The 26,483-nt window shown below is 44.5% G+C and overlaps 1 protein-coding gene across 2 annotated transcripts in view; it reads right to left on the bottom strand.

The window, feature by feature from the left end:
* LOC106568943 (homer protein homolog 3) overlaps window positions 1-26,483 on the bottom strand; it is a 57,838-nt gene that overhangs the window by 11,531 nt on the left and 19,824 nt on the right. Inside the window, exons 4-8 of one of the 2 annotated variants that reach the window (XM_014139804.2) lie at window positions 20,241-20,397; window positions 18,813-18,944; window positions 18,538-18,645; window positions 16,133-16,141; window positions 53-186 (exon numbers count right to left, since the gene is read on the bottom strand). In XM_014139804.2, the coding sequence (XP_013995279.1) occupies window positions 53-186; window positions 16,133-16,141; window positions 18,538-18,645; window positions 18,813-18,944; window positions 20,241-20,397 (540 nt within the window). The remainder of the gene's footprint in view (window positions 1-52; window positions 187-16,132; window positions 16,142-18,537; window positions 18,646-18,812; window positions 18,945-20,240; window positions 20,398-26,483) is intronic. The other variant, XM_014139805.2, reaches the window with a different exon arrangement.

The raw sequence follows: 26,483 nt of genomic DNA, 5'->3' as shown, positions 1-26,483 counted from the left end.
AACCCTGGCTTGAGTGAAACGTTGAGGACAAGAGTGTGTAAAAGTGGGTTACCCTTCAGAAAGCATCTTTTTAATGCGCTCCTTCTCAGAAGACAGTGTGATGTCTGCGCTTTGGCTTCGGAACATCTTGTCCTCGGGACCGTTCACACACATCACCGGCGGCGACTGGAGCTCATCACTGAGGTCCTAACACACAACACAACATAAACAATACACTTTAAAGCAATACCAAAGTCCTGAGGGGTACAGTGTCTGCTGGTTCTCTTTCAGTCGGTCAACTCAGTACAACACATCTATGGGGAGTTTGCACGTGCTAGCACCCTTTACTGAAAAACATTGGAATCACGCCTGACAAGGCCAATAAACACCGTGCCTCACCGGTAGCTCCGCGTTCCACAGGTGATAAACCCAAGGCATGGATTCATTCCTTCAATTCTTCCTCTCTTCACCACGAGATGAGCAGAACAATTTCACGCACTCTTTAAAATAAACATGGGAACGCAAAATCTATCAGACTTTGCTCCAACTTAACTATTCCACTTAAGGAGGGCATGATCATCCTTCTGGATGTTGTGTGTTAAAGCTTTGGAACTGGGTTTGTGAGTTTCGTACTGATTCTGTTAGTTATTCTTCTGCCTGTTTAGCCTGGCTAACTACGATGGCTAACGCAACCAAAGCGACGAAGGCTATACTGACGTTTTGTTGTCTGGTATGTCTCGGCGCGGTGCATGCTCCGACTGCCCCCACTCGGGTCAGCTTGTGTGCGAGAAGAAAGGACGGTGTCAGTAACAGTGGCTTGCCCATGGCTGACACTGTTCCCCTAGTCCGTGGTGCATGCAGGTTCCCTTGGCAAACATGTGGAATTCTTGCTGTGTGCTCTGTTACCCGCTAAGGGAGGCAACTTGAAGGAACGGGACGGTGGACACTCCCTGCCGCCTGTGTCTGCCATCAGACACTGTTTACCTCTCGATCTAGACTTGGTTATTCTAAATGGACCGCGCTGCAATCAGAGAGATTCCCGACACCGAAGGAAGATATCACACATTTTTCTTTGGTTAGCTCTGTGCTGGCAGTGGGCTTGGCAAGTGCTAGCCCACGGGGATAATGCAAGGTAGCTGGCTACTGGCTTAGCAAGACTGAGAAGTAGTCGCATGGCTGAGGTAGGCTTGCATACGGTACAGTGACAACAGTTTGGCCATTGCTGGAGCTCCTGTACCCATAAAAGGGTGGGCTTCAGGTGGGGCTATACAGTATCACGGCACTCTCTGTCCACAAGTGGGCACCCCTCCCCCATGGGTGGCTTATTACTGGGATTCATTGCTAATTCCTCCCTGTAGCTCACCGGTTCTTAGTGACAGTGAGGTGCTTAGTGATACAGGTTATGGACTCGGTAGGCGATTGGCAGTCATGCTATTATCCAACATTACTGAGCTGTCGGTCTCCTGCTCAACACGTTTAGTTCCTGGGAATTAGATTCAAATTGGAATCGCCCTGTCTGTAATCACATATGGGGTCTGTTTTTCAGCGCTCTATCTCTTTTCAAGCTGGGATATAAGGTGCTGTGTCACCGGTAACTATGACTGGTGGGCCTGATAACCTCCACGATCATTTTTTCTTCTGGGTCTATTTTTAATGTGTGCAGCCCCCACGCACCTAATCAAATCAAAGTTTATTTGTCACGTGCGCCGAATACAACAGGTGTAGACCTTACAGTGAAATACTTACAGGCTCTAACCAATAGTGCGAAACAAAGGTATGTGTGTGTGTGTGTGTGTGTAGGTAAGTAAAGAAATAAAACAACAGTAAAAAGACATTTGAAAATAAGAGTAGCAAGGCTACATACAGACACCGGTTAGTCGGGCTGATTGAGGTAGTATGTACATGTAGATATGGTTAAAGTAACTATGCATATATAATAAACAGAGAGTAGCAGTAGAGTAAAAAGAGGGGTTGGCGGGTGGTGGGACACAATGCAGATAGCCCAGTTAACCAATGTGCGGGAGCACTGGTTGGTTGGGACAATTGAGGTAGTATGTACATGAATGTATAGTTAAAGTGACTATATATATATAAGATAAACAGGGAGTAGCGGGGGGGAGGGAGGGCACACAATGCAAATAGTCCAGGTAACCATTTGGTTACCTGTTCAGGAGTCTTATGGCTTACGGGGTAAAAACTGTTGACAAGCCTTTTTGTCCTAGACTTGGCACTCCGGTACCGCTTGCCATGCGGTAGTAGAGAGAACAGTCTATGACTGGGGTGGCTGGGGTCTTTGACAATTTTCAGGGCCTTCCTCTGACACCGCCTGGTGTAGAGGTCCTGGATGGCAGGCAGCTTTGCCCCAGTGATGTACTGGGCAGTACGCACTACCCTCTGAAGTGCCTTGCGGTCGGAGGCCGAGCAATTGCCGTACCAGGCAATGATGCAACCGGTCAGGATGCTCTCGATGTTGCAGCTGTAGAACCTTTTCAGGATCTCAGGACCCATGCCAAATCTTTTTCGTTTCCTGAGGGGGAATAGGCTATATCGTGCCCTCTTCATGACTGTCTTGGTGTGTTTGGACCATTCTAATTTGTTGTTGATGTGGACACCAAGGAATTTGAAGCTCAACCTGCTCCACTACAGCCCCGTTGATGAGAATGGGGATGTGCTCGGTGCTCCTTTTCCTGTAGTCCACAATTATCTCCTTAGTCTTGGTTACGTTGAGGGATAGGTTGTTATTCTGGCACCACCCGGCCAGGTCTCTGACCTCCTCCCCATAGGCTGTCTCGTCGTTGTCGGTGATCTGGCCTACCACTGTTGTGTTGTCAGCAAACTTAATGATGGTGTTGGAGTTGTGCCTGGCCATGCAGTCGTGGGTGAACAGGGATTACAGGAGGGGACTGAGCACGCACCCCTGAAGAGCTCCGGTGTTGAAGATCAGCGTGGCAGATGTGTTGCTACTTACCCTCACCACCTGGGGGCGGCCCGTCAGGAAGTCCAGGATCCAGTTGCAGAGGGAGGTGTTTAGTCCCAGGTTCCTTAGCTTAGTGATGAGCTTTGAGGGTACTATGGTGTTGAACGCTGAACTGTAGTCAATGAATAGCATTCTCACATAGGTGTTCCTTTTGTCCAGGTGGGAAAGGGCAGTGTGGAGTGCAATAGAGATTGCATCATCTGTGGATCTGTTTGGGCGGTATGCAAATTAGAGTGGGTCTAGGGTTTCTGGGATAAATGGTGTTGATGTGAGCAATTACCAGCCTTTCAAAGCACTTCATGGCTACGGATGTGAGTGCTACGGGTCTGTTGTCATTTAAGCAGGTTGCCTTTGTGTTCTTGGGCACAGGGACTATGGTGGTCTGCTTGAAGCATGTTGGTATTACAGACTCAATCAGGGACATGTTGAAAATGTCAGTGAAGACACCTGCCAGTTGGTCAGCACATGCCCGGAGCACACGTCCTGGTAATCCATCTGGCCCCGCAGCCTTGTGAATGTTGACCTGTTTAAAGGTCTTACTCACGTCGGCTACGGAGAGCGTGATCACACAGTCGTCCGGAACAGCTGATGCTCTCATGCATGCCTCAGTGTTGCTTGCCTCGAAGCAAGCATAGAAGTGATTTAGCTCATCTGGTAGGCTCGTGTCACTGGGCAGCTCGCGGCTGTGCTTCCCTTTGTAGTCTGTAATAGTTTGCGAGCCCTGCCACATCCGACGAGCCTCGGAGCCGGTGTAGTATGATTCAATCTTAGCCCTGTATTGACGCTTTGCCTGTTTGATGGTTCGTCGCAGGGCATAGCGGGATTTCTTGTAAGCTTCCGGGTTAGAGTCCCGCACCTTGAAAGCGGCAGCTCTACCCTTTAGCTCAGTGCGAATGTTGCCTGTAATCCATGGCTTCTGGTTGGGGTAAGTACGTACAGTCACTGTGGGGACGACGTCCTCAATGCACTTATTGATAAAGCCAGTGACTGATGTGGTGTATTCCTCAATGTCATCAGAAGAATCCCGGAACATGTTCCAGTCTGTGATAGCAAAACTGTCCTGTAGTTTAGCATCGGCTTCATCTGACCATTTTTTTTATAGACCGAGTCACTGGTGCTTCCTGCTTTAATTTTTGCTTGTAAGCAGGAATCAGGAGGATAGAGTTGTGGTCGGATTTACCAAATGGAGGGCGAGGGAGAGCTTTGTACTCGTCTCTGTGTGCGATGATTGGGGACCCCAGCCCGTGCCACCTCCCCTCTTGCCCCCCTCCCCAGATGTTTGCTGTGACAATGGCCAATCAGGGTTCGTCACTGGTAAGCTAAGCCCCGGAACCCAGAGTGGACTGGGCTTCAGGCAAACGTCAGCACTTAAACACATTGTTTCTACCCAAAGTTCTACGGTGTCAAGAGTGTCGTGTCCTCCACATGGGAGCAGAATTAAAAGAGTCCCTTCCCCCCCTAGTCAGATACACAGTTGTTGAGAATGGTGAAAATGAAAAAAGACAAGAAAAAATAACCATATTCCCACAGTCCACACTTTATGGGAGACGTGCTGTCTGTCTTGACCAGTAGCTCGCATGTGCAGTGTTGCCCTGGAATATGCAAACAGTGACATTGGGGTACAGGCTACAATTAGTAGTGCATCCCACACGTTGTTGTCAGAGTGGTTCCTACGTCCTATTTTAGACCTGTGTGCCCTAAACAAGCACCTCAGAGTCTACAAATTCAGAATGCTCAGGAACAGCTGGTTATTACAGTCAGTGCGCCCAGGCGATTGGTTCACCTCCATCAACCTGAATGACGCATACTTTCATATGGCCATATCACACGAAGTTCCTTGAGGTTCCATTTCGAGGCTGTAGCGTGCGAGTTTCTGGTCCTCACTTCCATGCGTTCCCTCTCGCCTCACACTTTCACCAAATTTGTGAAAGCAGGTTTGGCACCTATGTGGTGCCTGGGGCTGATGGTAGCAGAGTCGAGGTAGCCGGTGCTGTTACACACATCCATGCTGGTTTCCCATGTTCAGTCTCATAATGAATCAAGAGAAGAGCTGTTTATCTCCATCTCGCATTCCATTTCTGGGTCTCGAAGTTAGACTCAGTTGAGAATCGTGCGTTCTTGTCCACGCAAAGGGAGGACGGATTCCGATTTTGCTTGGCCCAATTTCAGCTAGGTCACACACAGTGCCTGCGCCTATTATGGATGACGGCTTCTATGATAGCCGTGGTTCTCCCCGGGCTGTTGCTGATGCAACCTCTCCAGTGGTAGGTGATAGATACCCGCTTGGACGCATCGCGCCACCTAAACCGGTCACTCCGGGTGTCCCCATCATGCCTATGGGCGCTGGCTCAGAGTAGGGACCCACGGCTGTTGTTGCTGGGGACCTCCATGGGTCCAGTTTTATCCCGCAAGGTGATAAAGACAGACGCATCTCCCCGAGGGCGGGGTGCGCTGTGCGAGGGCAGTTCAATTCTGGGGTTGTGGACAGTGTTGCAAAACTCGGTGCACATCATTTACCTGGAGCTTTTGACAGTGTAGATAGAGTACTCAAGTGCTTTCTCCAATTGTTGGCAGGCCGGCATATGCTGGTGAGGACCGACAGCGGGACAGTGGTTGCATACATCAACAGACAGGGAGGGGTGCGGTCTCGCACCTTCTTATCCTTGGCTTGCTCCCTACTGCTGTGGAGTGCAGCGCACTTTCCCTCGCTCCGGGTGATGCATCTCCCCGGGCAGGGCTGACAGATCTTTCTGCATCGTGAGAAAACGCACATTGTTGGCTGTTTTTCTCAATAAGGGACCTGAATGCTCCATTGGGAACGGATGCTCTTGCGCACCAGTGGCCTCGGAACCTCCTTTACGCATTTCCCCCGTGGAACTGATTCAGCCCACGATTAGGAGGGTGCGTAGTTGATCCTTACGGCTCCCGTTGGCCCAAACGACCTTGGTTCGCAGAGATCATTCGCCTTTAGGCGAGGACCCGTGGCAACTACTGGTGCGCAGCGACCTGTTGTCCCAGGAGCAGGGACAGTTCTGGCACCTGTGGCTGGTGATTTTGAATCTGTGGGCTTGCCGCCTGAAAGATCCAATCTGATGTCAAGGGGTTTACCTCTGAACGTTATGCACCCACAAACTCCCCATAGCTGTGTTGTACCTCCTTTCTCTCATTCAGGGAACAGTATTTATAGTCACTATGTTTTTGTTTATTTTTCAACTTTCTTTCTAGCTGAGGCTACATATATAATGTCCTGACTTTACCATCCTTGATGGAAAGTATGATTATTATATCAATGTAGTCTAGCGTTATTTAGCAAAATATTCCCTACCCGTCATGGTTTATACGTCATCCTTTCAGTTACATTGCTCCTATCTTAACTTCCTGTTACATTATAGGTTTGCCATGGGAAGTGAATTACATCTACCCCCTTTTTTCCTCTGAGAGTCCACACTGTGGATCTTCCCAGGCTCTGTAGCCCTCTGTCACAACAGGAGTGTCGGAGAGGCTGAGGTCACCAGAGGATATTACCAGCTAACAACAAACGTTCCCACAGCTTTAGATAACGTTCCCTTAAACGAGAAGTTCTTTTTTTACAACCGAATCTACATTTTTGTAAATGGTATGTTATAGAAGGTACCAGACACCTTTTTTGTGATTTCACTTGTTTTTGAGAAACTTACCCCAAACAGCAAATCACTTCCTCATCCTTGTTGTGTAGTATGGGGGCCCTGAAAATGAACCTCAACAAAGGATCCAAAAACACTAAAATACGTCCTTTTAGAAACGGCAAAGCTCTCAGTATATAGTGATGCAGGTCGTTCCGAACCCTATCTGCAAGTTATATTCCATTTTGTTGCGACTCGAGCGATACCTCTCTGTCCATTTGACATGTAGCTGCCAAAAATAACGGAAACACTTGAGTAAATGAGGGATACAAAGTATATTGAAAGCATGGGGTGCTTCCACACAAGAAGTTCCAGGCGTAAAATCTACGCCAAGGCGCATTGAACCTGTTCTGTAGACTCGTGGTGGCCCAACCCTATTAAGACTCTTTATGTTGGTGTTTCCTTTATTTTGACAGTTACCTATAGCAGCAGGCTAGATGAGAATGGGACAGCTGGATAGGGGAAACGGTTCGAGTCGCAAAAAAAAGGAATATAACGCTGCAGAAAATGGAATGACACAATTTTATGTGTACAATATCTAAAGACCTGGATCACAACACTGAGTGCTTTGACATTTCTAAAAGGATGTATCGGTGTTTTTGGAGCCTTTGTTCATGTTTTTTCAGGGCCCCCATACTGCACAACGAGGATGAGGAAGTGATTTACGGTTTGGGGTAAGTTTCTCAAAAACAAGTGAAATCACAAAAAGGTGTCTAGACCCTTCTATAATATCCCATTTACATGAAAAATTTAGATTTGGTTGTTAAAAAGAAAACTTCTCCTTTAAGTCTCATTAGGTTATTACCTAACGTTTTCATAGGAATGTTTCAGTGATGGGCAAGGACTGTGTCTGAGACCATTCCCTTAAAGGCCCAGTGCAGTCCAAAACGTGATTTTCCTGTGTTTTATATACATGTCCACACTATGAGGTTGAAATAATACTGAAATTGTGAAAATGATAATGCCCATTTAGTGTGACAGCAGTTTGAAAAGACTTCCTGAAATTTTTGCCTGTTTTGGTGGGATGGCGTTTTGGTCTGCCTAGCGAGGTCACCATTATTATACAATGTAGAAAATAGTACAAATAAAGAAAAACCCTTGAATGAGTAGGTGTATCCAAACTTTTAACTGGTACTGTATATACACTGCTCAAAAAAATAAAGGGAACACTTAAACAACACAATGTAACTCCAAGTCAGTCACACTTCTGTGAAATCAAACTGTCCACTTAGGAAGCAACACTGATTGACAATAAATTTCACATGCTGTTGTGCAAATGGAATAGACAACAGGTGGAAATTATAGGCAATTAGCAAGACACCCCCAATAAAGGAGTGGTTCTGCAGGTGGTGACCACAGACCACTTCTCAGTTCCTATGCTTCCTGGCTGATGTTTTGGTCACTTTTGAATGCTGGCGGTGCTTTCACTCTAGTGGTAGCATGAGACGGAGTCTACAACCCACACAAGTGGCTCAGGTAGTGCAGCTCTTCCAGGATGGCACATCAATGCGAGCTGTGGCAAGAAGGTTTGCTGTGTCTGTCAGCGTAGTGTCCAGAGCATGGAGGCGCTACCAGGAGACAGGCCAGTACATCAGGAGACGTGGAGGAGGCCGTAGGAGGGCAACAACCCAGCAGCAGGACCGCTACCTCCACCTTTGTGCAAGGAGGAGCAGGAGGAGCACTGCCAGAGCCCTGCAAAATGACCTCCAGCAGGCCACAAATGTGCATGTGTCTGCTCAAACGGTCAGAAACAGACTCCATGAGGGTGGTATGAGGGCCCGACGTCCACAGGTGGGGGTTGTGCTTACAGCCCAACACCGTGCAGGACGTTTGGCATTTACCAGAGAACACCAAGATTGGCAAATTCGCCACTGGTGCCCTGTGCTCTTCACAGATGAAAGCAGGTTCACACTGAGCACATGTGACTGATGTGACAGAATCTGGAGACGACGTGGAGAACGTTCTGCTGCCTGCAACATCCTCCAGCATGACCAGTTTGGCGGTGGGTCAGTCATGGTGTGGGGTGGCATTTCTTTGGGGGGCCGCACAGCCCTCCATGTGCTTGCCAGAGGTAGCCTGACTGCCATTAGGTACTGAGATGAGATCCTCAGACCCCTTGTGAGACCATATGCTGGTGCGGTTGGCCCTGGGTTCCTCCTAATGCAAGACAATGCTAGACCTCATGTGGCAGGAGTGTGTCAGCAGTTCCTGCAAGAGGAAGGCATTGATGCTATGGACTGGCCTGCCCGTTCCCCAGACTGGAATCCAATTGAGCACATCTGGGACATCATGTCTCGCTCCATCCACCAACGCCACGTTGCACCACAGACTGTCCAGGAGTTGGCGGATGCTTTAGTCCAGGTCTGGGAGGAGATCCCTCAGGAGACCATCCGCCACCTCATCAGGAGCATGCCCAGGCATTGTAGGGAGGTCATACAGGCACGTGGAGGCCACACACAATACTGAGACTCATTTTGACTTGTTTTAAGGACATTACATCAAAGTTGGATCAGCCTGTAGTGTGGTTTTCCACTTAAATTTTGAGTGTGACTCCAAATCCAGACCTCCATGGGTTGATAAATTGGATTTCAATTGATTATTTTTGTGGGATTTTGTTGTCAGCACATTCAACTATGTAAAGAAACAAGTATTTAATAAGATTATTTCATTCATTCAGATCTAGGATGTGTTATTTTAGTGTTCCCTTTATTTTTTTGAGCAGTGTATATATTCACACTATGAAGTTCAAAATAATGTGAAATTGTGAAAAGTATGATACTGCCCTTTTAGTGTAAGAGCTGTTTCAAAAGACTGCCTGAAATTTCAGCCTGTTTTGGTGGGATGGCGTTTTGGCCTTCCTTGTGACATCACGGTTGGTTCCCAACCGCTCTGCCAATAACAGGTCGTTTTCAGTTTTCCCCTCCCCACTCAGATCACTCTTAGACACTTTAAGCAAAATTCCTGCTTGAGAAATTGCCCTTTGCTAAGAAGCTTTGCTTGTTTCTTTTTTTTAACCATTTTAATTGAAAATAATCGCAGTAAAGTACTTAATTGTTACCCAGAAATGATTTGACAGAGATAAAAAACGCTGCATTGGACCTTTAATGTCAAACAGAACTTACCCAGAATGTGGTTACGATGTTCTCAGAAAATTCAATATTAAATGTGATAGACATGTTTCATGGAACGTTGCAAGAATATTAATGTGCCTTGTTTTCTGAGGGTTAGGAGAATATTCTATCAACGTCACACCTAAACATACACAGTATTAATGTTCTAGACATGTTTCATGGAAACATTGTGTCCAATAACGTTTAAAAGATCAGGTGTTCTGTCATGATCCCCTGGAGGTTTTTGTCTAGTTCCAAGCTTGTTCCGGGGACGTCCCTAAAGAAGTTTTTAGGACTTTGCCTGATGTTCCCAAATAAACCCCCCCCCCCCCCTTGTTACTGTTGCCAAGACAAACAAGGCCCTGATTGGTGAACCACTAATCTATGTATTGTCCTTGATCACTATGATAAAAAATACATATATTCTTGAGTGTACTTTTAACAGAACTGAGATTTACTTCAAAGTGCAAAGTGTAGCAAATCAGGTGAAATCAGTAATTAGCTAGGTTTCTATCCAATTAGTAACAGATTTCCATGCAAATATTCAAAAATCGACATAAAGAAAACATTTGCATTTTCCCACCAGTGGTGCGTTTCCACCAAACTGACTTGTTGCAGATAAAGAAGTGTGTGATGATGTAATGCACATAAAAAGGTACTTTTTCACTTTCGTTTTCACCTACCGAATAAAAATGTAAAGTTCAATGTGTTTCCATCACATTTTCACCGCTACTGATAGTTTTGTCAGATAAACTGTTGCGTTAATGGTAAATGTGCCCACTCTGGTCTGGACACGTGCGCTCTAGCCAACAGCTTGCAGATACAAGATTAGCTAAGATTAGCCTGATAAGATTAGCCTGATAAGATTAGCCTATTAAGATTAGCCTATTAAGATTAGCCTATTAAGATTAGCCTATTATGGATAAGAGCAAGATTATTTTTAGTTGTCAAACTTCAGCCAAGCATCGATGATCATGTCACCAGAATAAGACCCTCGATATTTATTGGAAAGCAGCATCAAGCTCATAACTGTGTACTTTCACCACCCTGTGAAGTTCAACATAACTTATTTCATCTGCAGCCTAATAAACGGCATGCGTTCCTGAATCGTAGTGGGAGGACCACACAACATGTCGCGTGACTCCACGTTTAGAACATGATGGTTAAACCATGTCGAACGAACAAATTGTCTATCGACAATTATGAAATTGTACTGACATTTTCTGTTTCCATCAGCCCGGTCATGACTTTTTTCATGCGTCAGTTAATTCATCCACATGACATGGTAGATGGAAGCCTGGTTACAGACATGGTGGCGTAGCTGGATGATCGGAATCCTTTACTTTTTACATTTTTATTTCACCTTTATTTAACCAGGTAGGCTAGTTGAGAACAAGTTCTCATTTGCAACTGCGACCTGGCCAAGATGAAGCAAAGCAGTTTGACACATACAACAACAACAGAGTTACACATGGGATAAACAAACATACAATCAATAATACAGTAGACAAATCTATAAACAGAATGTGCAAGGTAGAGGTAGAATAAGAGAGGTAAGGCAATAAATAGGCCATGGTGGCAAAGTAATTACAATATAGCAATTAAACACTGGAATGGTAGGGTGTGCAGAAGATGACTGTGCAAGTAGAGATACTGGGGTGCAAAGGAATGCTGTGAACCAAGAGGTTGTGGGGACATAATAATGACTGTAATAATGACTGTATACATTCACAATGTAATAATGAATGTCAAATATGTAAGTTGAAAGAACAGTGTGGGTTCCCCTAACCTTGCCAACAGACAAATAGCGTCCAATGGATCAGTGGTTCACTAATCAGGCCCTTGATGGGCTCGGCATCAGTAACAAGGGGTGCTGTGTAATGAAACATTTTTATTTAAAAAATGTAGAACATATCGTTGGGACCATCAGGCGAAAAATGTCTTAAGGGACGTCCCCGGAAATAGCCAGGAACTAGACAAAAACCTCCAGGGGATCATCGTTTTTAAAAGTTCTTGGACACAGGAATGTCATTGCAATGTTCCAATGAATCGTGTATAGAACACACACACACACACACACACACACACACTAATATATATAGTACAAGTCAAAAGTTTGAACACACCTACTCATTCAAGGGCTTTTCTTTATTTTTACTATTTTCTGCATTGTAGAATAATAGTGAAGACATCAAAACTATGAAATAACACAATAATAGAGTAACCCAATTTTTTTTTAAACAAATCTAAATATATTTTTGACTTTAGATTCTTCAAAGTAGCACCCTTTGCCTTGATGGCAGCTTTGCCCACTCTTGGCATTCTCTCAACAAGCTTAACCTAGAATGCTTTTCCAACAGTCTTGTAAGAGTTCCCACATATGCTGAGCACTTTTTTGCTGCTTTTCCTTCACTCTGCGGTCCAACTCATCCCAAACCATCTCAATTGGGTTGAGGTCAGGTGATTGTGGAGGCCAGGTCATCTGATGCAGCACTCCACCACTCTCCTTCTTGGTCAAATAGCCCTTACACAGCCTGGATGTGTTGGGTCATTGTCCTGTTCAAAAACAAATAATAGTCCCACTAAGCCCAAACCAGATGGGATGGCGTATTGCTGCAGAATGCTGTGGTAGCCACGCTGGTTAAGTGTGCCTTGAATTCTAAATAAATCACAGACAGTGTCACCAGCAAATCATCCCCACATCATCACATCTCCTCCTCCATGCTTCATGGTGGGAACCACACATGCGTAGATCATCCGTTCACCTACTCTACGTCTCACAAAGACACGGCGGTTGGAACCAAAAATCTCAAATTTGGACTCATCAGACCAAAGGACAGATTTCCACCGGTTTAATGTCCCTTGCTCGTGTTTCTTGGCCCAAGCAAATCTCTTCTTCTTATTGGTGTCCTTTAGTTGTGGTTTCTTTGCAGCAATTCGACCATGAAGGCCTGATTCACGTAGTCTCCTCTGAACAGTTGATGTTGAGATGTGTCTATTACTTGAACTCTGTGAAGCATTTATTTAGGCTACAATTTCTGAGGCTTGTAAACTCTAATGAACTTATCCTCTGCAGCAGAGGTAACTCTGGGTCTTCCTTTCCTGTGGCGGTCCTCATGAGAGCCAGCTTCATCATAGTGCTTGATGGTTTTTGCGACTGCACTTGAAGAAACTTCTTAAGTTCTTAACATTTTCCGAATTGACTGACCTTCATGTCTTAAAGTAATGATGGACTGTCGTTTTTCTTTGCTTATTTTAGCTGTTCTTGCCATAATATGGACTTGGGTCTTTTACCAAATAGGGCTATCTTCTGTATACCACCCCTACCTTGTCACAACACAACTGATTGGCTCAAACACATTAAGAATGAAAGAAATGTACAAATTAACTTTTAACAAGGCACACCTGTTAATTGAAATGCATTCCAAGTGACTACCTCATGAAGCTGGTTGAGAGAATGCCAAGAGTTTGCAAAGCTGTCATCAAGGCAAAGGGTGGCTACTACATGGCTACTACATGATTCCACGTGTTATTTCATAGTTTTGAAAACCCTTGAATGAGTAGGTGTGTCCAAACTTTTGACTGGAAATGTATTTAAACTCAGCAAAAAAAAAGAAACGTCCTCTCACTGTCAAATGGGTTTATTTTCAGCAAACTTGTGTAAATATTTGTATGAACATAAGATTCAACAACTGAGACATAAACTGAACAAGTTCCATAGACATGTGACTAACAGAAATTGAATATTGTGTCCCTGAACAAAAGGGGGGGTCAAAATCAAAAGTAACAGTCAGTATCTAGTGAGGCCACCAGCTGCATTAAGTACTGCAGTGCATCTCTTCCTCCTTATTCTCCTCAGTTCTTGCTGTGAGATGTTACCCCACTCTTCCACCTAGGCACTTCCAAGTTCCCGGACATTTCTGGGGGGAATGGCCCTAGCCCTCACCCTCCGATCCAACAGGTCCCAGACGTACTCAATGGGATTGAGATCCGGGCTCTTAGCTGGCCATGGCAGAACACGGACATTCCTGTCTTACACGAAATCACACACAGAACGAGCAGTATGGCTGGTGGTATTGTCATGCTAGAGGGCCATGTCAGGATGAGCCTGCTAGAAGGGTACCACATGAGGGAGGAGGATGTCTTCCCTGTAACGCACAGCGTGGAGATTGCCTGCAATGACAACCAGCTCAGTCCGATGATGCTGTGACACACCGCCCAAGACCATGACGGACCCTCCACCTCCAAATCGATCCCGCTCCAGAGTACAGGCCTCGGTGTAACGCTCATTCCTTCGACGATAAACACGAATCCGACCATCACCCCTGGTGAGACAAAACTGCGACTCGTCAGTGAAGAGCACTTTTTCCCAGTCCTGTCTGGTCCAGCGACGGTGGGTTTGTGCCCACCCGTTGTTGCCGGTGATGTCTGGTGATGACCTGCCTTACAACAGGCCTACAAGCCCTCAGTCCAGCCTCTCTCAGCCTATTGCGGACAGTCTGAGCACCGATGGAGGGATTGTGCGTTCCTGGTGTAACTCGGGCAGTTGTTGTTGCCATCCGTACCTGTCCCGCAGGTGTGATGTTCGGATGTACTGATCCTGTGCAGGTGTTGTTACATGTGGTCTGCCACTGCGAGGACAATCAGCTGTCCGTCCTGTCTCCCTGTCTTAGGCGTGTCACAGTATGAACATTGCAATTTATTGCCCTGGCCACATCTGCAGTCCTCATGCCTCCTTGCAGCATGCCTTAGGCAGATTCACGAAGACCAAAATTACTTTTTGTAATTTTAGGGCACAATTAATTTTTTTCACAAATCATCACATTTTTTTAAAACATTGAAAATACATATACAGCTAAAAACAACAATGCGTTGTCAAAACAAGTTTACAGAGGTTAAAGATAGTGTGCTTTAGTAATTTGCCAGATTTTGCTTACTGTTATTTTAGACAAAATCAAGACATCAAATATTCTTGTGCTTTTTGTATAAGAACTATTAAATTACAGCTCAATTTGAGCAAATTTAGAATTTGAGCAAATCCTGCGATTAACTTGATTAAATGTTCTAATCATTTAAACAGTCCTACTTATACTGAACAAAAATATAAATTCAACATGTAAAGTGTTAGTCCCATGATTCATGAGCTGAAATTAAAGATCCCAGAAAGTTCCATACAAACAAAAAGCTTAAATTCTCTCTCAAAAAATGTCATCCCTGTTTGTGAGTATTTCTCCTTTGCCAAGGTAATCCATCCATCTGACAGGTGTGGCATATCAAGAAACTAATTAAACAGGTGCACCTTGTGCTGGGGACAATAAAAGGCCACTAAAATGTGACGTTTTGTCACACAACACAATGCCACAGATGTCTCAAGTTTTGAGGGAGCGTGCAATTGGCATGTTGACTGCATGAATGTCCACCAGAGCAGTTGCCAGAGAATTGAATGTTCCTTTCTCTAGCATAAGCCGCCTCCAACATTGTTTTAGATAATTTGGCAGCACGTCAACTGCAGACCACATGTGAACACACCAGCCCAGGACCTCCACATTCAGCTTCTTCACCTGTGGGATTGTCTGAGACTAGCCACCCGGACAGCTGATGAAACTGGAGTATTTCTGTCTATAATAAAACCCTTTTGTGGGGCAAAATGTATTCTGATTGACTGGGCCTTGCTCCCCAGTGGGTGAGCCTTGCACCCAAAGTGGGTGGGCCTGTGCAAAGTCATGTGAAATCCATAGATTAGGGCCTAATGAACTTATTTCAATTGACTGATTTCCTTATATGAACTGTAACTCAGTAAAATCACTGCATGTTGCGTTTATATTTTTGGCAAAATGGCAACCATGTTCTGTGTTTGTTTCATGTGACATTGATGGAATGTTCTCCTAACCCTTAGAAAACTGGACCCATGAATTTTCTTCCAACCTTGCCATGAAACATGTCTAGAACAATAATATATTATATTCTGAGAACATAACAACCATGTTCTGTGTGTTTGGTGTGATGTTGATGGAATATTCTCCTAACCCTCAGAAAACTGGACGCGAATGTTTTTACAACATCTCATGAGATGGGTCTAGAACATTAATATTGTATATTTGACATCAAGGGAATGCTCTCCTAACTCTAAAACATGCTAAATAGATTCTCTAAATAGATCACAGGAACGTTCTCTCTCCCTACAATTGTTAGCTGGGTTAAAAGGATATCAATTTCAGCAGCAAGAACAGTTTGAGGAGTGACTATTATCCTATAATGTTCATCAAACTGAGTATCTCAACCTCGTGAAGATAAAGACAAGATTTTCTGTTTGATTTACTGTCTTGTCATAGCACAATGGTACCCAAACTGGCCCTTTTTAGACGTGAATGGTGAAGGTTGGAAATCAAACACACGAGACCTACCTGTGAGAACTGGAGAAAAGTCGTCCGATAGCAAGAGAATAAAGAACACAGCAATATCAATTCAACATACTGTATATCAGGGCATCTCATACTGTATATCAGAGGTTCCCATGAAGGTACTGCAGTGGGTCCGCAGCCAGATCTCAAAAGATACAAAAATACAGTGCCTTCAAAAAGTATTCATACCCTTTAACTTATTCAGCATTTTCAAAGTAGCCACCCTTTGCCTTGATGACAGATTTGCACAATCTTAGCATTCTCTCAGCTAGATTCATGAGGTATTCACCTGGAATGCATTTCAATGAACAGGTGTGACTTGTTAAAAGTTAATTTGTGGAATTTCTTTCCTTCTTAATGTGTTTGAGCCAATGTGTTGTGACAAGGTAGGGGTGGTATACAGAAGATAGCCCTATTTGGTAAAAGACCAAGTCCATATTATGGCAAGAACAGCTCAAACTGCTGTGTATTTGTGAGACGCAGAGTATGTGAACAGATGACCTCCGCATGTGTGGTTTCCACCATGAAGCATGGAGGAGGTGTGATGGTGCTTTGCTGGTGACACAGTCTGTGATTTATTTAGAATTCAAGGCACACTTAACCAGCATGGCTACCACAGCATTCTGCAGCGATACGCCATCCTATCTGGTTTGCACTTAGTGGGATTATCATTTGTTTTCAACAGGACAATGACCCAACACACCTCCAGGCTGTGTAAGGGCCATTTGACCAAGAAGGAGAGTGATGGAGTGCTGCATCAGATGACCTGGCTTCCACAATCACCCAACCTCAACCCAACTGAGATGGTTTAGGATGAGTTGGACCGCAGAGAGTAGGAAAAGCAGCCAAAAAGTGGTCAGCATATGTGGGAACTCCTACAAGACTGTTGAAAAAAGCATTCCTCATGAAACTGGTTGAGAGAATGCCAAGTGTGTAAAACTGTCATCAAGGCAAAGGGTGGGTACTTTAAAGAATATAAAATATATTTTGATTTGTTTAAAAATATATTTTGATCACTTTTTTTGTTTTTGGTTACTACATGATTCCATATGTGTTATTTCATGGTGTTCATGTCTTCACTATTATTCTACAATGTAGAAAATAGTAAAAATAAAGAAAAATCCTGGAATGAGTAGGTGTGTCCAAACTTTTGACTGGTAATATATATATATATATATATATATATATATATATATATATATATATATATATATATATATATATATATACACACATACATTACCAGTCAAAAGTGTATATATATATATATATATATATATATATATATTTTTTTTTTTTTTAAGGAATATTGCTAACAACAAATTAAATGAATTTTGGCCAATGGATCCATGGAATAAGTTTAGAGTGTGTAAATACAACACAATGTAATATTATTAAATCACAGTATTCCACACCAATTATACATTTCTCAACTCAATATTTATTGTACTCCCCCCCAAAATGTAAATTTGTTTGATAAATGCACTGTAATTTAAAGCTGGAATCCTTCATGGTAAAACTGACACATCCGTTTTTCGATATTACAACAAAGAAGTTACTCCCCTTGGACATCACTGCACGTGCGATAGGAGAGCACAATATGTAGTGCAATGTTTTTTTTTACCATGCTTCACGACGCTCCTCAGCTCTGCAACAAAAACAATAACGGTGGTGAGGCAGCCGGTGGAGCAGCTAGTGGCGCTGTTTCCCCCTACTGCGGATTACATCTTTAAGCTTTAAAACGGTAAAGTTCTCTCTGACACATGGAAACATTTGTAGAATTGCAGGATATTAGCTTTAAAGCTGCAACAACTAAAAAAACTGCCGCACGACAAAAGATATAGAATAACAGGAAATGTGCTTGAAAACTGCAAAAATGTTCTCTCCGATGCCAAGAGGCGGGCCTTTAAAATGTTCCTTCCCGAGACTTGGTTCGTCCGGCCATGCACTGCTGAAGTCATAGTAAAACTCCTTGTATGTCATTTTATATCTCACTCAAGTTGTGTTCTGATTACGAAAGGGTCCCCTGATGAATTTGCTACCACAAAAGGGGTCCCAGGCCCTGCTGTATATTACACATTTTGTTAACATGTGACCACCATAAGCAAAATAGCCTATTGATCAATGCAATTAAATCATTTCAGAGGCTTCTGCGGTGAGCAGACATAACCAGCCAGGCAGAGCACTGGGCTGCATGGGATAATTTTACCATCGCCCTAGATTTCCTCTCACTTTCCTCAGAGACAAGTGACCCAGCTCATCCTTCTTACGCCTTCCTTCCCATGCTTTTTCTCTTTCGCAGCCTGCAGGAGATAGCAGTACCTCAATGTGTACGGCAGGAGTTCCACAGACACTCAAAAGTTCCTCCTCAGAGGCTTTTCTCTTAAAAGCATTCTGTCTGAGCTCACCTGTGGGGCAGCAATGCTGAGGGCTGTGTTGGCCAACTCCATCTTATCCTGGGACTTTTCGCGTGCAAGACGGGCAGCCTCTTTCACCTCCTTAAACCGCTCAGAAAACTGAGGACGGACAAGAGCGAAATGCATTTAGTTTGACATTGCAGTAAGCGTTGGATAATGTACCTAAAATGATCATCGTACAAGATAAATGAGTTGTCCATAATTCAACAACTGAATTATTCTGGGACGCCAGATCCTTATGTAAAGTGAAGTTAGAAGATCTTCACCTGATGCAGCTGCTGCTCTGTAGCGAAGCCCAGGCCGTAGACCGTGTTGGCCCTGCTGTCCGCCCATTGGCCAAACTTCTGTGAGGTCCTGGTGAACGTCATGCTGGGCGTAATGGTGCAGTTAATAATGGCCTGGGGATAGAGGGAGGAGGACATCATTGCTTACTGCAGTAGTAGTCCCTCACCTCACCTGATGAACATCAAACACTATCATATACACCACATTATTGTTCATGTTTGTGCCAAAGTGAGGACTTGTTCTCTCGGACTTTGAATGAAGAGAAGTGAAACATCTGGGATCATAACGGAAGCATCCGTTTGCCTTTTCATAATATCCAAATGGATCGTTTCAAATCCATTGTACAAACAGATGGTTATACACATCTTCTCTGTAAACAGTTATCTCCTTTGGATATGTCTTTTGAGCTTATTCTGATAACATGACATGCCCATCTTTTAGATTGGACTGTGAGTGCATGGCTTGCATTATTTTCAGGGCGTAACAAACAAAATGGCATTTGACTGGCCGACCCTTTCAACAGATTAACAAACATTGCGTCAGGCAGTGCGGAGAAGTGGCTACAGCCCCTCCATTTGGTTTCACGTCACGAGGAAAACACATTAAGCAGACCCATTTATAAACTTCTGCATCAGCTGCAGAATTACTATAATATGACTGACTTAAAACCCCAGAATCAGAGGGCAAGGGAAGCTTAAAGAAGAGGAGCTTTTTAAAGAAACGATTACAAGAGTCAGGGGCAACATGTTTCACATGACATGGTACAAAAGATGACCACGTTGCAAGACAACAGATAGGTGGAATTAGGTTGCTGACCACAGGGTCTGCTGGGAGTGGGGATTGTGGGTCAGACCAGAGGTGTTAAGAGGAGATCAGATAAATTACAGGGCAGCATTGGGGAATCTAAATTCAAAACTTGTGAGGAATCTGTGCCTTGATCTTGTGAGCGCTTTTGGTGACATTGAGTTTCTGTTCACATTCCAGTTCTTATTGACTGAACAATGGCTAAATTGTTTTTAAATTAATAAAAGCCTACAACCACTGATTTTATGTTTAGCATCGTGATCAACCAAGGTCTTTGGAGATGGAAGGATAAATAAGAGTACAGGCAAAAGTAAGAGTGAACACAATCTTAAACAGGCTAATGCTGATCTGCTACACATACCAGACCCATCTTTATCTACTCTCTTTGTCAAACTGTAAATTGCTTTTTTGGCTAGAAGCAAATGATTGTGAACTGAAAGCACCTCTGGAGACCATATTTTCAACCATCCCACAATGTCCTAAAAACATCTCTCGAAAAGGATGTTTCCCTAAATCAGAGCTTTCGACAAGACCACACGTTCACATACTCTAACTGTTGGCCGGTACAGGACAACTGTACAGGACAGCACAGCTGCCTGGCTCACCTTGGTACCGCCCACGCTGATGATGCGGTACACATTCCTGTTGCCGTCGTAGAAGAAGGAGACGGTGACGGCATGCTTACTGGCGGGGATCCAGTTCCTCTTGGTGTTTGGGTCGATCTGGAACACATGGGCCCTGGCGCTGAAGATCGGTTGCTCCCTGGGGCAAGGAGGAGACATGGAGCTAAGCATGTGAAGACAAATCCTGGCCAATAATTTTATATTATTTAACATGGCCAAGCAAATTAGAGTATGTGAAGACTAATGAAAAGACAACTTGACCAAGGTTCACACATTTTTCTAAATAATTATTTTCTTCTCAGTTTAACACAGTTCACTAAACAAATTGACAACTCATGTTTCCGGACAACCCTCATATTCTAATCAAGACCTACTGTTCATTTTCTGATGAATAAGAAAATGTCTGCATTTTCTTTGTGCTTTCGCAGAGGAAAAGCAACCTCCAATTCCTCCCATAATGGAGCATAGCTCCCAAACTTGACTGGCTGCCATAATGCTACAGATGTTGGCATCACCTTCTGGCAGCTCTCTATGTCCTATCCTCATTTGCCAGTGGTTGTGGTTGGCACAAGACCGTTGACTAAAAAGCTCAGAACCTTTGCACAAGTCTCCTCCCAACCCCTGCTCCTGCCAGTGTGACCATGCTAGGTATCCTAGAAACGAGGTAAATATTTCAAAGCAGCAATGCCACTGGTGTTCAAGTTTGGTTTGGCAACTGTGTCACGGAAAATGTAAACCAAACCAAATCTGAATGACAGCAGTGGAAAGATCGTACACAGAGGGGGAGTTAAAGTGCAGTTACTGTGCAATGCAATTAGACAAAGTGGAGAGGCTGCGCCTCATCTATAGCCTGGGAAGACAACTAATCTCTGCAAGAGTAGCCTAAGTATATTTTATTTTTCAATAAGTTGTTGTTGTTGGTATAGTCTGGCTTGGGCAATTCTAGTTAAGTGTTGTCCCTCTACCAAGTAGCCTACTAAATCATTGCTGTTTGAACTGCTGCATGCTCAGTACTTGTGGCTGTGAAGGGTTGTAACATTGACTTGAATGGGTTTCAGGTCAATTTGAGTAGTAGCTTTGTGATAATTGGTGGGTGTGTCTTTTGGAGGGGGTATCTTTCTTTATCTCTGCTAGGTAATCATCAATCAATGCTGAGCGGTGTGTCTCAGCCTGTTGTCCTTCAGTCCCCACACTTTTTGACCTTGACGGAAACATAGATTATCTCAGAGAACACTGCTACTTCGTCATCTGACTATGTGTTCTCTCAGTCCAAGAGCATCTGGTCGTGGCGGTGGTGGCAAAGGGATACTCATTTCTCCTAAGTGGAGATTTTTTATTTCCCTCCTCTCTCACCTGTCCATCTCCTCATTTGAATTCCATGCTGCCACTGTCACTTGTCCACTCAAGCTGTTGTTATCTATCACCGACAGGAGGGGTATACTACAAAGCAGGATCAATAAATTAGCCTGCGAACTTCCATAAAATATTTAAAACTAGATTTTTTGAGAAAGATAAGCTAGAAATGGGCATGGTCCAATTGACTCAACACCAAAAACACATACATTTAGATTTCTTAATGAACCAGAAAATCAATAGTTATTTCGAGTTGTTTATCAAAGTTATCTGGTTAACTCATTGAATCTTCTTTGTACAGTCGTGGCCAAAAGTTTTGAGAACTTCAAGGAATGCGGTTCAATTGTTGTGAAGAAGGCTTCAGGGCGCCCAAGAAAGTCCAGCAAGCGCCAGGACCGTCTCCTAAAGTTGATTCAGCTGCGGGATCGAGGCACCACCAGTACGGAGCTTGCTCAGGAATGGCAGCAGGCAGGCAGGTGTGAGTGCATCTGCATGCACAGTGAGGCGAAGACTTTTGGAGTATGGCCTGGTGTCAAGAAGGGCAGCAAAGAAGCCAATTCTCTCCAGGAAAAACATCAGGGACAGACTGATATTCTGCAAAAGGTACAGGGATTGGACTGCTGAGGACTGGGGCAAAGTCATTTTCTCTGATGAATCCCCTTTCCGATTGTTTGGGGCAACCCGGAAAAAAGCATGTCCGGAGAAGACAAGGTGAGCGCTACCATCAGTCCTGTGTCATGCAACCAGTAAAGCATCCTGAGACCATTCATGTGTGGGGTAGCTTCTCAGCCAAGGGAGTGGGCTCACTCACAATTTTGCCTAAGAACACAGCCATGAATAAAGAATGGTACCAACACATCCTCCGAGAGCAACTTCTCCCAACCATCCAGGAACAGTTTGGTGACGAACAATGCCTTTTCCAGCATGATGGAGCACCTTGACCTAAGGCAAAAGTGATAACTAAGTGGCTCGGGGAACAAAACACCGATATTTTGGGTCCATGGCCAGGAAACTCCCCAGACCTTAATCCCATTGAGAACTTGTGGTCAATCCTCAAGAGGCGGGTGGACAAACAATAACCCACAAATTCTGACAAACTCCAAGCATTGATTATGCAAGAATGGGCTGCCATCAGTCAGGATGTGGCCCAGAAGTTAATTGACTGCATGCTAGGGCAGATTGCAAAGGTCTTGAAAAAGAAGGGTCAACCCTGCAAATATTGACTCTTTGCATCAACTTCATGTAATTGTCAATAAAAGCCTTTGACACTATTCCATAGTAACATCTGACAAAAAAATGATCTAAAGACACTGAAGCAGCAAACTTTGTGGAAATTAATATTTGTGTCACTCTCAAAACTTTTGGCCACGACTGTAGTATACCCCTCTGGTGCCCTTGGAGAGTTCCTCAATGTGTTTGACACCTTGATAAACTAATTTCCTGACGATGGCTCACCACTCATTGTACTGGGCGACTTCAACCTCCTGACCTCAATTTCTTTCCACAACTTTACTCTTTAGACCTCACCCATTCCCAGTCCCCTACCACTCACAAGGCAGGCAATGCGCTTCACCTCATTTACTAGAGGCTGTTCGCCTACTAATCTCCTTGCAACCCCCCTCACCCCATCCTCCAACCCTACCTATTTAGCCGACCTAGCTCACTCAGCCTTCCTAGATGGGCATGCACCATCACATTCTTCGCCCTCTCTCTCCCATCACTCTCTTCTCATCTAAATCATTTTCTTTCCTGTTTCCCAATTCTTTCTCTGACCGTACTCTCCTCCCCTTCAGAATCCTATGACTCTCACTATCCCCTTTCCTCCAGGCCGACTCGGCCCTCCCCTCCTGCTGCACGGCGGAGTGACTCACTGCGAGCTCACAGAACAGGGCTGCGGGCAGCTAAGCAAAAATGTAGGAAAACTAATTTTCGGAGGACCTATCATTCTTCCACTCCCTCCACTCTACCTTCTCTTCCTCTGTATGCCCTGCTAAAGCTGCTTTCTATTACTATACATTTCTCTGGAGACCTCCCATTCTTCACTTCCCTCCTCCCTGACCATTGACTCAAGACGGCCAGAGTCGCTTCCCTCCTCAAGAAACCAACACTCGACCCCTCTGACTACAGACCAGTATCCCTTCTTTCTATGCTTTCCAAAACACTTGAGCCTGCTGTCTATGACCAACTCTCTAGTTTTCTCTCTCAGCACGACCCTCTTGACCCTAACCAGACAAGTTTTAAGACGGCTCACTAAACTGAGACCACTCTCCTCTGTGTTACGGAGGCTCTCCGCTCTGCCAAAGCTGACTCTCTCTCCTCTATTCTCATCCTCCTAGATCTACCCGCTGCCATCAACACTGAACCATCACATCCTCTCCACCATCTCAAGGCTAGACGTCTCAGGCTCTGTACACTCCTGGATTGCATCCTACCTGGCAGGTCGCTCCTACCAGGTGACGTGGAGAGGATCTGTGTCTGCACCCCATGCTCTCACTATTGGTGTCCCCCAGGGCTCGTTTCTAGGCCCTCTCCTCTTTTCTCTATACACCAAATCACTCGGCTTGGTGTACACCTCACTTTGCCATACCCACAGTTTAGCTGAACTGACACCACATCCTTCCCAAGTTATCCCATGTCACCCCGCTCCTCTGCACACTCCACTGGCTTCCATTCTAAGCTTGCATCTACTTCAAGACCCTGGTCCATAACTTCAGGCTATGCTCAAACCCTACACCCCAACCCGAGCACTCAGTTCTGCCACCTCAGGTCTCTTGGCCCTCCTACTCCTACAGGGGTCAGCTCCCACTCAGCCCAGTCAAAACTCTTCTCTGTCCTGGTACCCCAATGGTGGAAGAAGCTTATCCAGAGCGACTTATCCCTGCCCATCTTCCAAAAATGTCTGAAACGCTACCTCTTCAAACAAAGAGTATCTCACTAACAAAAAAAACCTGCACTTGTTTTTTCCTACTAGCGTTGAATTTGAGGAATTATTTTTACTTATGACTGTGATATGGGGTTGTCTCACCTTGTCACGTCTTCTCCCACTCCGGCGCTCGACGTCACCGGTTTACTAACCACCGGTTCTGGCAATCCATCATTACGCACACCTGCTTCCCATCATTAGGCACACCTGGACTTTATCAATACCATGACAACTCCCTCTTTATTTAACCCTCAGTTGACATCAGTCCTTAGGTGTTATTGGTTCTCTCTCACGTTCAGTACGCTTCCCATGTTTGTTCTTTGTATCTATTCAGTATTAAACTCACCTTCTGCACCTGTACAGAATAACACCTCACAATATGGAAGCCGCAGAAGATTCAACACTCTTCCAGATGGTTAACGAACAAGGTCATCTACTCCATCAACACCATGACCAGCTGGCAAAACTGGGTACGTTCTCTACCGCCTCGACACCGCCAGCGAGGTTCTCTATACCCCTATCAGAGGGCCTCTTACCACGGGTTGTTACAGTGAGCCAGCCCCCCACCCTACCCATTTTTCCGCCCAGGTCAATGATGTCCAACTGTCCCTTCCAGAGAAATATGACGGTACTCCATCAAAATGCCATGGTTTCCTACTCCAGTGCTCCCTCTATTTCGCCTATCAGACGAGAACTCCCACCACCGAAAGGTCCAAGGTTGCCATGGTAATTTCCCTGCTGACCAGACGGGCGTTGAAGTGGGCTATGGCCGTCTGGGAGAGAGTAAGAGCTGGGTTCCTATGAGAGGTTCATGGCTCTGTCATGACGTTGGCCTCTTTTGGTACAGGGAGGACAGTTGACCCCTCCCTTTTGCACACAATCCACCCTGTGTGTAAAGGGTCGTAAAAACTCTAAAATTCCAGGAGAGTCTCTGGCCACATGGCCCATAGAGAGACACAGGAAATTCTTCCAACTCATAGAATTGGAGAGCCAAGCGACATTTTGTGTTCTGGAGAAGGTATGGAAGATTGGTGAAGAATCCAGCTACGAACTGATCTGCTTGGTACCATTTTGTGATACTCAGAAGAGACAATATAGCCATATTACCATAAAACTGTTTATATAATAGACTCAGTTTAAGACTTGCATTATATGGGTGTATGGAATGTATTAATAAGGATAAAGCTTTTGTAAGACATTGAGATGCTATGTACTGATGTAATGTGATAGAATTGTATTTCTGTAACCAAATCTAACTCAGTCATAGGCACGCCCCAGGGACACATACAGGACCAGGCGTCATTTGACAAGCCTGTTCGATGGGCGCTATAAAACACCCCCTGATTTACATTTCCACAGACCAGGCCTACACTCCGTTGGCTAATAGGTTTTACCTTCCAATTCCTCTACTGAAAGTGAACCATACCACGTGGTTAACTTTTAGACTATCGATACCGACAGAATAAGAACAAGTCTTTGATATTAATTATTAGTCTGCAGCTAAGTAAATTATATCATCGAACGCGAAGACCAACGAAACCACCATTCTATGACGACATTAATGAATGTCGCTCTGAAAGATCCATTCTAACCGAGAGAAAGAGAGAGAGAGAGAGAGAGAGAGAACGCGGACAAAACTTCCCAACAGAACCGAACTCTCCAACAAAGAACGACGACACACTGAGCGTAAATATATATTGATTGCAATTGTTCCCGAATGAGTGAGCCTTCAATTGTCTATTGTTAATATTAATGAACTCTGTGTAACTTCTGAGCCTGACCGTTTATGATCCATTGTTCAACAGGCCGACCTGCCTGTTTAGCCCACAAGGGCACATTCATATACCAATCCTTTGTGATGATAATTACTGTTTGTATGTTTTTCTGTTAATTACTTAGTGTAGTAAATAAATGATTTTAAGACAATTGATGTATGGATGATTTTAGTA

This window comes from Salmo salar, chromosome ssa14, assembly GCF_905237065.1.
Source record: "Salmo salar chromosome ssa14, Ssal_v3.1, whole genome shotgun sequence".
In the NCBI taxonomy this organism is placed as follows: Eukaryota; Metazoa; Chordata; class Actinopteri; order Salmoniformes; family Salmonidae; genus Salmo; species Salmo salar.
Note: the sequence above shows the minus strand (reverse complement) of the source record. Positions and strands in the feature narration are given on the sequence as shown.